General features: G+C 42.9%; 1 protein-coding gene across 1 annotated transcript in view; it reads left to right on the top strand.

The window, feature by feature from the left end:
- The window catches only part of LOC127914921 (neuropilin-2-like), a 403,275-nt gene that overhangs the window by 187,693 nt on the left and 201,293 nt on the right, over positions 1-14,289 (top strand). Inside the window, exons 5-6 of the mRNA XM_052492709.1 lie at positions 9,365-9,520; positions 10,750-10,919. Of these exons, the coding sequence (XP_052348669.1) occupies positions 9,365-9,520; positions 10,750-10,919 (326 nt within the window). The remainder of the gene's footprint in view (positions 1-9,364; positions 9,521-10,749; positions 10,920-14,289) is intronic.

The following is a 14,289-nucleotide window of genomic DNA, read 5'->3' as shown; positions in this document are numbered from 1 at the left end:
TATGGTATGATACTGGGCTGATATGGTATGATACTGGGCTGATACTGGGCTGTTATGGTATGAAATGGTATGATACTGGGCTGATATGGTATGATACTGGGCTGATACTGGGCTGATACTGGGCTGTTATGGTATGATACTGGGCTGTTATGGTATGATACTGGGCTGATACTGGGCTGTTATGGTATGATATGGTATGATACTGGGCTGTTATGGTATGATACTGGGCTGATACTGGGCTGTTATGGTATGATATGGTATGATACTGGGCTGATATGGTATGATACTGGGCTGATATGGTATGATACTGGTATGATACTGGGCTGATATGGTATGATACTGGTATGATACTGGGCTGATACTGGGCTGTTATGGTATGATACTGGGCTGATACTGGGCTGTTATGGTATGATACTGAGCTGATACTGGGCTGTTATGGTATGATAATGGGCTGTTATGGTATGATACTGGGCTGTTATGATATGGTATGATACTGGGCTGATATGGTATGATACTGGTATGATACTGGGCTGATATGGTATGATACTGGTATGATACTGGGCTGATATGGTATGATACTGGTATGATACTGGGCTGATACTGGGCTGTTATGGTATGATACTGGGCTGATACTGGGCTGTTATGGTATGATACTGAGCTGATACTGGGCTGTTATGGTATGATACTGGGCTGTTATGGTATGATACTGGGCTGTTATGGTATGATATGGTATGATACTGGGCTGATATGGTATGATACTGGTATGATACTGGGCAGATATGGTATGATACTGGTATGATACTGGGCTGATATGGTATGATACTGGTATGATACTGGGCTGATACTGGGCTGTTATGGTATGATACTGGGCTGATACTGGGCTGTTATGGTATGATACTGGGCTGATACTGGGCTGTTATGGTATGATACTGAGCTGGTATGGTATGAAACTGGGCTGATACTGGGCTGTTATGGTATGATACTGGTATGATACTGGGCTGATACTGGGCTGTTATGGTATGATCTGGTATGATACTGGGCTGATATGGTATGATACTGGGCTGATACTGGGCTGTTATGGTATGATACAGGGCTGATACTGGGCTGATATGGTATGATACTGGGCTGATACTGGGCTGATACTGGGCTGTTATGGTATGATACTGGGCTGATATGGTATGATACTGGGCTGATACCGGGCTGTTATGGTATGAAATGGTATGATACTGGGCTGATATGGTATGATACTGGGCTGATACTGGGCTGATACTGGGCTGTTATGGTATGATACTGGGCTGTTATGGTATGATACTGGGCTGTTATGGTATGATACTGGGCTGATACTGGGCTGTTATGGTATGATACTGGGCTGATATGGTATGATACTGGTATGATACTGGGCTGATACTGGGCAGTTATGGTATGATACTGGGCTGATACTGGGCTGTTATGGTATGATACTGGGCTGATATGGTATGATACTGGGCTGATACTGGGCTGATATGGTATGATACTGGGCTGATACTGGGCTGTTATGGTATGATACTGGGCTGATATGGTATGATATGGTATGATACTGGGCTGATACTGGGCTGTTATGGTATGATACTGGGCTGATACTGGGCTGTTATGGTATGATACTGGGCTGATACTGGGCTGATACTGGGCTGTTATGGTATGATCTGGTATGATACTGGGCTGATATGGTATGATACTGGGCTGATACTGGGCTGTTATGGTATGATACTGGGCTGATACTGGGCTGATATGGTATGATACTGGGCTGATACTGGGCTGATACTGGGCTGTTATGGTATGATACTGGGCTGATATGGTATGATACTGGGCTGATACTGGGCTGTTATGGTATGAAATGGTATGATACTGGGCTGATATGGTATGATACTGGGCTGATACTGGGCTGATACTGGGCTGTTATGGTATGATACTGGGCTGTTATGGTATGATACTGGGCTGATACTGGGCTGTTATGGTATGATATGGTATGATACTGGGCTGTTATGGTATGATACTGGGCTGATACTGGGCTGTTATGGTATGATATGGTATGATACTGGGCTGATATGGTATGATACTGGTATGATACTGGGCTGATATGGTATGATACTGGTATGATACTGGGCTGATATGGTATGATACTGGTATGATACTGGGCTGATACTGGGCTGTTATGGTATGATACTGGGCTGATACTGGGCTGTTATGGTATGATACTGGGCTGATATGGTATGATACTGGTATGATACTGGGCTGATACTGGGCAGTTATGGTATGATACTGGGCTGATACTGGGCTGTTATGGTATGATACTGGGCTGATACTGGGCTGATATGGTATGATACTGGGCTGATACTGGGCTGTTATGGTATGATACTGGGCTGATATGGTATGATATGGTATGATACTGGGCTGATACTGGGCTGTTATGGTATGATACTGGGCTGATACTGGGCTGTTATGGTATGATACTGGTATGATACTGGGCTTATACTGGGCTGTTATGGTATGATCTGGTATGATACTGGGCTGATATGGTATGATACTGGGCTGATACTGGGCTGTTATGGTATGATACTGGGCTGATACTGGGCTGATATGGTATGATACTGGGCTGATACTGGGCTGATACTGGGCTGTTATGGTATGATACTGGGCTGATATGGTATGATACTGGGCTGATACTGGGCTGTTATGGTATGAAATGGTATGATACTGGGCTGATATGGTATGATACTGGGCTGATACTGGGCTGATACTGGGCTGTTATGGTATGATACTGGGCTGTTATGGTATGATACTGGGCTGATACTGGGCTGTTATGGTATGATATGGTATGATACTGGGCTGTTATGGTATGATACTGGGCTGATACTGGGCTGTTATGGTATGATATGGTATGATACTGGGCTGATATGGTATGATTCTGGGCTGATATGGTATGATACTGGTATGATACTGGGCTGATATGGTATGATACTGGTATGATACTGGGCTGATACTGGGCTGTTATGGTATGATACTGGGCTGATACTGGGCTGTTATGGTATGATACTGAGCTGATACTGGGCTGTTATGGTATGATAATGGGCTGTTAGGGTATGATACTGGGCTGTTATGGTATGATATGGTATGATACTGGGCTGATATGGTATGATACTGGTATGATACTGGGCTGATATGGTATGATACTGGTATGATACTGGGCTGATATGGTATGATACTGGTATGATACTGGGCTGATACTGGGCTGTTATGGTATGATACTGGGCTGATACTGGGCTGTTATGGTATGATACTGAGCTGATACTGGGCTGTTATGGTATGATACTGGGCTGTTATGGTATGATACTGGGCTGTTATGGTATGATATGGTATGATACTGGGCTGATATGGTATGATACTGGTATGATACTGGGCAGATATGGTATGATACTGGTATGATACTGGGCTGATATGGTATGATACTGGTATGATACTGGGCTGATACTGGGCTGTTATGGTATGATACTGGGCTGATACTGGGCTGTTATGGTATGATACTGGGCTGATACTGGGCTGTTATGGTATGATACTGAGCTGGTATGGTATGATACTGGGCTGATACTGGGCTGTTATGGTATGATACTGGTATGATACTGGGCTGATACTGGGCTGTTATGGTATGATCTGGTATGATACTGGGCTGATATGGTATGATACTGGGCTGATACTGGGCTGTTATGGTATGATACAGGGCTGATACTGGGCTGATATGGTATGATACTGGGCTGATACTGGGCTGATACTGGGCTGTTATGGTATGATACTGGGCTGATATGGTATGATACTGGGCTGATACCGGGCTGTTATGGTATGAAATGGTATGATACTGGGCTGATATGGTATGATACTGGGCTGATACTGGGCTGATACTGGGCTGTTATGGTATGATACTGGGCTGTTATGGTATGATACTGGGCTGATACTGGGCTGTTATGGTATGATATGGTATGATACTGGGCTGTTATGGTATGATACTGGGCTGATACTGGGCTGTTATGGTATGATATGGTATGATACTGGGCTGATATGGTATGATATGGTATGATACTGGGCTGATATTGTATGATACTGGTATGATACTGGGCTGATATGGTATGATACTGGTATGATACTGGGTTGATATGGTATGATACTGGTATGATACTGGGCTGATACTGGGCTGTTATGGTATGATACTGGGCTGTTATGGTATGATACTGAGCTGATACTGGGCTGTTATGGTATGATACTGGGCTGTTATGGTATGATACTGGGCTGTTATGGTATGATATGGTATGATACTGGGCTGATATGGTATGATACTGGTATGATACTGGGCTGATATGGTATGATACTGGTACGATACTGGGCTGATATGGTATGATACTGGTATGATACTGGGATGATACTGGGCTGTTATGGTATGATACTGGGCTGATACTGGGCTGTTATGGTATGATACTGGGCTGATACTGGGCTGTTATGGTATGATACTGGGCTGGTATGGTATGATACTGGGCTGATACTGGGCTGTTATGGTATGATACTGGTATGATACTGGGCTGTTATGGTATGATACTGGGCTGATACTGGGCTGTAATGGTATGATACTGGGCTGTTATGGTATGATACTGGTATGATACTGGGCTGTTATGGTATGATACTGGGCTGATACTGGGCTGTTATGGTATGATACTGGGCTGATATGGTATGATACTGGGCTGATACTGGGCTGTTATGGTATGATACTGGACTGATATGGTATGATACTGGTATGATACTGGGCTGATACTGGGCTGTTATGGTATGATACTGGGCTGATACTGGGCTGTTATGGTATGATACTGGGCTGATACTGGGCTGTTATGGTATGATACTGAGCTGATACTGGGCTGTTATGGTATGATACTGGGCTGATACTGGGCTGTTATGGTATGATGCTGAGCTGGTATGGTATGATACTGGGCTGATACTGGGCTGTTATGGTATGATACTGGACTGATATGGTATGATACTGGTATGATACTGGGCTGATACTGGGCTGTTATGGTATGATACTGGGCTGATACTGGGCTGTTATGGTATGATACTGGGCTGATACTGGGCTGTTATGGTATGATGCTGAGCTGGTATGGTATGATACTGGGCTGATACTGGGCTGTTATGGGATGATACTGGTATGATACTGGGCTGTTATGGTATGATACTGGGCTGATACTGGGCTGATACTGGGCTGTTATGGGATGATACTGGTATGATACTGGGCTGTTATGGTATGATACTGGGCTGGTATGGTATGATACTGGTATGATACTGGGCTGTTATGGTATGATACTGGGCTGGTATGGTATGATATGGTATGATACTGGGCTGATATTGTATGATACTGGTATGATACTGGGCTGATATGGTATGATACTGGTATGATACTGGGCTGATATGGTATGATACTGGTATGATACTGGGCTGATACTGGGCTGTTATGGTATGATACTGGGCTGTTATGGTATGATACTGAGCTGATACTGGGCTGTTATGGTATGATACTGGGCTGTTATGGTATGATACTGGGCTGTTATGGTATGATATGGTATGATACTGGGCTGATATGGTATGATACTGGTATGATACTGGGCTGATATGGTATGATACTGGTACGATACTGGGCTGATATGGTATGATACTGGTATGATACTGGGATGATACTGGGCTGTTATGGTATGATACTGGGCTGATACTGGGCTGTTATGGTATGATACTGGGCTGATACTGGGCTGTTATGGTATGATACTGAGCTGGTATGGTATGATACTGGGCTGATACTGGGCTGTTATGGTATGATACTGGTATGATACTGGGCTGTTATGGTATGATACTGGGCTGATACTGGGCTGTAATGGTATGATACTGGGCTGTTATGGTATGATACTGGTATGATACTGGGCTGTTATGGTATGATACTGGGCTGATACTGGGCTGTTATGGTATGATATGGTATGATACTGTGCTGATACTGGGCTGTTATGGTATGATCTGGTATGATACTGGGCTGGTATGGTATGATACTGGGCTGTTATGGTATGATACTGGGCTGATACTGGGCTGTTATGGTATGATACTGGTATGACACTGGGCTGTTATGGTATGATACTGGGCTGATATGGTATGATATGGTATGATACTGGGCTGATACTGGGCTGATATGGTATGATCTGGGCTGGTATGATACTGGGCTGATACTGGGCTGTTATGGTATGATACTGGGCTGATACTGGGCTGTTATGGTATGATACTGGGCTGATATGGTATGATACTGGTATGATACTGGGCTGATACTGGGCAGTTATGGTATGATACTGGGCTGATACTGGGCTGTTATGGTATGATACTGGGCTGATATGGTATGATACTGGGCTGATACTGGGCTGTTATGGTATGATACTGGGCTGATACTGGGCTGTTATGGTATGATACTGGGCTGATACTGGGCTGTTATGGTATGATACTGGGCTGATACTGGGCTGTTATGGTATGATACTGAGCTGATACTGGGCTGTTATGGTATGATACTGGTATGATACTGGGCTGATATTGTATGATACTGGTATGATACTGGGCTGATACTGGGCTGTTATGGTATGATACTGGGCTGATACTGGGCTGTTATGGTATGATACTGGGCTGATACTGGGCTGTTATGGTATGATGCTGAGCTGGTATGGTATGATACTGGGCTGATACTGGGCTGTTATGGGATGATACTGGTATGATACTGGGCTGTTATGGTATGATACTGGGCTGATACTGGGCTGTAATGGTATGATACTGGGCTGTTATGGTATGATACTGGTATGATACTGGGCTCTTATGGTATGATACTGGGCTGGTATGGTATGATACTGGTATGATACTGGGCTGTTATGGTATGATACTGGGCTGGTATGGTATGATACTGGTATGATACTGGGCTGATACTGGGCTGTTATGGTATGATACTGGTATGATACTGGGCTGTTATGGTATGATATGGTATGATACTGGGCTGATATGGTATGATACTGGGCTGGTATGGTATGATACTGGGCTGATATGGTATGATACTGGTATGATACTGGGCTGATATGGTATGATACTGGTATGATACTGGGCTGATATGGTATGCTACTGGTATGATACTGGGCTGTTATGGTATGATACTGGTATGATACTGGGCTGTTATGGTATGATACTGGGCTGATACTGGGCTGTAATGGTATGATACTGGGCTGTTATGGTATGATACTGGTATGATACTGGGCTGTTATGGTATGATACTGGGCTGATACTGGGCTGTTATGGTATGATATGGTATGATACTGGGCTGATACTGGGCTGTTATGGTATGATCTGGTATGATACTGGGCTGGTATGGTATGATACTGGGCTGTTATGGTATGATACTGGGCTGATACTGGGCTGTTATGGTATGATACTGGTATGACACTGGGCTGTTATGGTATGATACTGGGCTGATATGGTATGATATGGTATGATACTGGGCTGATACTGGGCTGATATGGTATGATCTGGGCTGGTATGATACTGGGCTGATACTGGGCTGTTATGGTATGATACTGGGCTGATACTGGGCTGTTATGGTATGATACTGGGCTGATATGGTATGATACTGGTATGATACTGGGCTGATACTGGGCAGTTATGGTATGATACTGGGCTGATACTGGGCTGTTATGGTATGATACTGGGCTGATATGGTATGATACTGGGCTGATACTGGGCTGTTATGGTATGATACTGGGCTGATATGGTATGATACTGGTATGATACTGGGCTGATACTGGGCTGTTATGGTATGATACTGGGCTGATACTGGGCTGTTATGGTATGATACTGGGCTGATACTGGGCTGTTATGGTATGATACTGAGCTGATACTGGGCTGTTATGGTATGATACTGGTATGATACTGGGCTGATATTGTATGATACTGGTATGATACTGGGCTGATACTGGGCTGTTATGGTATGATACTGGGCTGATACTGGGCTGTTATGGTATGATACTGGGCTGATACTGGGCTGTTATGGTATGATGCTGAGCTGGTATGGTATGATACTGGGCTGATACTGGGCTGTTATGGGATGATACTGGTATGATACTGGGCTGTTATGGTATGATACTGGGCTGATACTGGGCTGTAATGGTATGATACTGGGCTGTTATGGTATGATACTGGTATGATACTGGGCTCTTATGGTATGATACTGGGCTGGTATGGTATGATACTGGTATGATACTGGGCTGTTATGGTATGATACTGGGCTGGTATGGTATGATACTGGTATGATACTGGGCTGATACTGGGCTGTTATGGTATGATACTGGTATGATACTGGGCTGTTATGGTATGATATGGTATGATACTGGGCTGATATGGTATGATACTGGGCTGGTATGGTATGATACTGGGCTGATATGGTATGATACTGGTATGATACTGGGCTGATATGGTATGATACTGGTATGATACTGGGCTGATATGGTATGCTACTGGTATGATACTGGGCTGTTATGGTATGATCTGGTATGATACTGGGCTGATACTGGTATGATACTGGGCTGATACTGGGCTGTTATGGTATGATATGGTATGATCTGGGAGTGAGAAAGAGGCTGTGAGCTGCAAGATGAATGTATTATCCCATAGACATGCCCCCTGATGCCCCCTAATGCCCCCTGATGCCCCTACAGCCACAGAGACCTAAATCACACAAAACACAAAGTCCAGGAATTAAGAGTTGTTAAAAGAGAATTAGTGGAGAGGTAGAAGGGATGACTTGGTCCTGGGGATCAAAGGAACGGACGGAGTGAAAGAAAGCGTTTCTAATCTGTAGACGGAAGAGGAAGAGGAGGAGGAAGAGGAGGACTGGCAGAAAACGAGAGAACGGAGTGAGAAAGAACAGCTCGCCTCTCATTAAAGCCCCTTATTCATGTGGCGTTAGGATAGAGAGATGGAAGGAGGATGAAGGGATGGAGGAGCAATGTTGCTAATACATCCATCCTTTCCCCAGTGGGACCTATTTCGCCTGCCCTGTCTTCTGAGAAATCCCAGGCCTAAGCTAGGGCTCGCCTCTCTTGTCAATAAAACAGGATTTATCTCATTACTAACTAACTTCCTGGCTGTAAAATCTGCTGTTTATGGGGTGCTGAGGCTAGGCAGGGACTACTGATGTTGGCTAGTGTGTTATGTTCTGATAAGCTATATTTCATGTTATTTTATGCTTCTAATGACCTGTCTGTTGGGTTTGTGTTTGTGTTTGCAGTGGGTCCTCTGATAGGACGTTACTGTGGAACTAAGATCCCTCCTGAGATGACGTCATCGACAGGTATCCTGTCTCTGTCCTTCCACACGGACATGGCCGTGGCCAAAGATGGCTTCTCTGCTCGCTACAACATGACACACAAAGAGGTCAGCGACAGTAAGTACCGGACCAGTCAGTACCTGAGGGAGGAGATCTGTCTGTTTCTATTGGACCTTCAGAAAGGAGTGTCCTTATTCGGCAGTTTCATTTTCCTGATGTCCCCATTTTTCACATTAACAAGAAAGTGGGTGTTGGTGCGTGTTGGTGAGGATTGGTGGGTGTTGGTGCGTGTTGGTGAGGATTGGTGGGTGTTGGTGCCTGTTGGTGAGGGTTGGTGGGTGTTGTAGCCTGTTGGTGAGGGTTGGTGGGTGTTGGTGCCTGTTGGTGCGTGTTGGTGCGTGTTGGTGCGTGTTGGTGAGGGTGGGTGGGTGTTGGTGCCTGTTGGTGCGTGTTGGTGCGTGTTGGTGAGGGTGGGTGGGTGTTGGTGCGTGTCGGTGCGTGTTGGTGAGGGTGGGTGTTGGTGCCTGTTGGTGATGGTTGGTGGGTGTTGGTGCCTGTTGGTGCGTGTTGGTGAGTGTGGTGCGTGTTGGTGGGTGTTGGTGCCTGTTGGCGCGTGTTGGTGCGTGTTGGTGCCTGTTGGTGCGTGTTGGTGAGTGTGGTGCTTGTTGGTGGGTGTTGGTGCGTGTTGGTGTCTGTTGGTGCCTGTTGGTGCGTGTTGGTGAGTGTGGTGCGTGTTGGTGGGTGTTGGTGCCTGTTGGTGCGTGTTGGTGCGTGTTGGTGAGGGTGGGTGGGTGTTGGTGCCTGTTGGTGCGTGTTGGTGAGGGTGGGTGGGTGTTGGTGCGTGTCGGTGCGTGTTGGTGAGGGTGGGTGTTGGTGCCTGTTGGTGACGGTTGGTGGGTGTTGGTGCCTGTTGGTGCGTGTTGGTGAGTGTGGTGCGTGTTGGTGGGTGTTGGTGCATGTTGGTGCCTGTTGGCGCGTGTTGGTGCCTGTTGGTGCGTGTTGGTGAGTGTGGTGCTTGTTGGTGGGTGTTGGTGCGTGTTGGTGTCTGTTGGTGCCTGTTGGTGCGTGTTGGTGAGTGTGGTGTGTGTTGGTGGGTGTTGGTGCCTGTTGGTGCCTGTTGGTGCCCGTTGGTGCATGTTGGTGCGTGTCGGTGCCTGTTGGTGCGTGTTGGTGCCTGTTGGTGCCTGTTGATGCCTGTCAGTGCCTGTTGGTGCCTGTTGGTGCCTGTTGGTGCCTGTTGGTGCCTGTTGGTGCGTGTTGGTTAACCCTCCTCTCTTCAGGTCTTTATTAAACTGTCCACCTCTATCAATCAAATCATGAATTGATCCCTGTCTCTCCTCCCCCAGCTTTCCATTGCAGTAACGCTTTAGGTCTGGAGTCAGGGAAGATCTCTGATGACCAGATCACAGCCTCCTCATCCTTTTACGACAACACCTGGTTGCCACGGCAAGCCCGTCTTAACAACAATAACAACGCGTGGACCCCAAACGAGGACAGCAGCAAAGAGTTCATCCAGGTGAGACGGCAGGCTAAACCTCCATGTTAAATGACTATGGTAAACCTCCATGATAAATGACTATGGTAAACCTCCATGTTAAATGGTAAACCTCCATGTTAAATGACTATGGTAAACCTCCATAATAAATGACTATGGTAAACCTCCATGTTAAATGACTATGGTAAACCTCCATGATAAATGGTAAACCTCCATGTTAAATGACTATGGTAAACCTCCATGATAAATGACTATGGTAAACCTCCATGTTAAATGACTATGGTAAACCTCCATGATAAATGGTAAACCTCCATGTTAAATGACTATGGTAAACCTCCATAATAAATGACTATGGTAAACCTCCATGTTAAATGACTATGGTAAACCTCCATGTTAAATGGTAAACCTCCATGTTAAATTACTATGGTAAACCTCCATGTTAAATGACTATGGTAAACCTCCATCATAAATGACTATGGTAAACCTCCATAATAAATGACTATGGTAAACCTCCATGATAAATGACTATGGTAAACCTCCATGTTAAATGACTATGGTAAACCTCCATGTTAAATGACTATGGTAAACCTCCATGATAAATGACTATGGTAAACCTCCATGTTAAATGACTATGGTAAACCTCCATGTTAAATGACTATGGTAAACCTCCATGTTAAATGGTAAACCTCCATGTTAAATGACTATGGTAAACCTCCATGTTAAATGACTATGGTAAACCTCCATGATAAATGACTATGGTAAACCTCCATAATAAATGACTATGGTAAACCTCCATAATAAATGACTATGGTAAACCTCCATGTTAAATGACTATGGTAAACCTCCATGTTAAATGACTATGGTAAACCTCCATGTTAAATGACTATGGTAAACCTCCATGTTAAATGACTATGGTAAACCTCCATGTTAAATGACTATGGTAAACCTCCATGTTAAATGGTAAACCTCCATAATAAATGACTATGGTAAACCTCCATTTTAAATGACTATGGTAAACCTCCATGTTAAATGACTATGGTAAACCTCCATGATAAATGACTATGGTAAACCTCCATGTTAAATGACTATGGTAAACCTCCATGTTAAATGACTATGGTAAACCTCCATAATAAATGACTATGGTAAACCTCCATGATAAATGACTATGGTAAACCTCCATGTTAAATGACTATGGTAAACCTCCATGTTAAATGACTATGGTAAACCTCCATGATAAATGACTATGGTAAACCTCCATGTTAAATGACTATGATAAACCTCCATAATAAATGACTATGGTAAACCTCCATGTTAAATGACTATGGTAAACCTCCATGATAAATGACTATGGTAAACCTCCATAATAAATGACTATGGTAAACCTCCATAATAAATGACTATGGTAAACCTCCATGATAAATGACTATGGTAAACCTCCATGATAAATTACTATGGTAAACCTCCATGATAAATGACTATGGTAAACCTCCATAATAAATGACTATGGTAAACCTCCATGTTAAATGACTATGGTAAACCTCCATGATAAATGACTATGGTAAACCTCCATGTTAAATGACTATGGTAAACCTCCATGATAAATGACTATGGTAAACCTCCATGATAAATGACTATGGTAAACCTCCATGATAAATGACTATGGTAAACCTCCATAATAAATGACTATGGTAAACCTCCATGTTAAATGGTAAACCTCCATGTTAAATGACTATGGTTAAATGACTATGGTAAACCTCCATGATAAATGAAATGTAAACATAATAAATGGTAAACCTCCATGTTAAATGACTATGGTAAACCTCCATGTTAAATGGTAAACCTCCATGTTAAATGACTATGGTAAACCTCCATAATAAATGACTATGGTCCATGATAAATGACTATGGTAAACCTCCATGATAAATGACTAAATGGTAAACCTCCATGATAAATGACTATGGTAAACCTCCATTAAATGACTATGGTAAACCTCCATGATAAATGACTATGGTAAACCTCCATGTTAAATGAATTAAACCTCCATGATAAATGACTATGGTAAACCTCCATGATAAATGACTATGGTAAACCTCCATAATTAAATGGTAAACCTCCATAATAAATGATAAATAATAAACTATGGTAAACCTCCATAATAAATGACTATGGTAAACCTCCATGTTAAATGACTATGGTAAACCTCCATAATAAAAATGACTAATAAATGGTAAACCTCCATGATAAATGACTATGGTAAACCTCCATAATAAATGACTATGGTAAACCTCCATGATAAATGACTATGGTAAACCTCCATGATAAATGACTATGGTAAACCCCCATAATAAATGACTATGGTAAACCTCCATGATAAATGACTATGGTAAACCTCCATGATAAATGACTATGGTAAACCTCCATAATAAATGACTATGGTAAACCTCCATGTTAAATGACTATGGTAAACCTCCATAATAAATGACTATGGTAAACCTCCATGATAAATGACTATGGTAAACCTCCATGTTAAATGGTAAACCTCCATGATAAATGACTATGGTAAACCTCCATAATAAATGACTATGGTAAACCTCCATGATAAATGACTATGGTAAACCTCCATGATAAATGGTAAACCTCCATGTTAAATGACTATGGTAAACCTCCATGATAAATGACTATGGTAAACCTCCATGTTAAATGGTAAACCTCCATGTTAAATGACTATGGTAAACCTCCATGATAAATGACTATGGTAAACCTCCATAATAAATGACTATGGTAAACCTCCATAATAAATGACTATGGTAAACCTCCATAATAAATGACTATGGTAAACCTCCATAATAAATGACTATGGTAAACCTCCATGTTAAATGACTATGGTAAACCTCCATAATAAATGACTATGGTAAACCTCCATGATAAATGACTATGGTAAACCTCCATAATAAATGACTATGGTAAACCTCCATCATAAATGACTATGGTAAACCTCCATAATAAATGACTATGGTAAACCTCCATGATAAATGACTATGGTAAACCTCCATAATAAATGACTATGGTAAACCTCCATGATAAATGACTATGGTAAACCTCCATGATAAATGACTATGGTAAACCCCCATAATAAATGACTATGGTAAACCTCCATGATAAATGACTATGGTAAACCTCCATGATAAATGACTATGGTAAACCTCCATAATAAATGACTATGGTAAACCTCCCATGTAAACCTCCATAAATGACTATGGTAAACCTCCATAATAAATGACTATGGTAAACCTCCATGATAAATGACTATGGTAAACCTCCATAATAAATGACTATGGTAAACCTCCATGATAAATGACCATGTTAAATGACTATGGTAAACCTCCATGAT

This window comes from Oncorhynchus keta, chromosome 34 (assembly GCF_023373465.1).
Source record: "Oncorhynchus keta strain PuntledgeMale-10-30-2019 chromosome 34, Oket_V2, whole genome shotgun sequence".
In the NCBI taxonomy this organism is placed as follows: Eukaryota; Metazoa; Chordata; class Actinopteri; order Salmoniformes; family Salmonidae; genus Oncorhynchus; species Oncorhynchus keta.
Note: the sequence above shows the minus strand (reverse complement) of the source record. Positions and strands in the feature narration are given on the sequence as shown.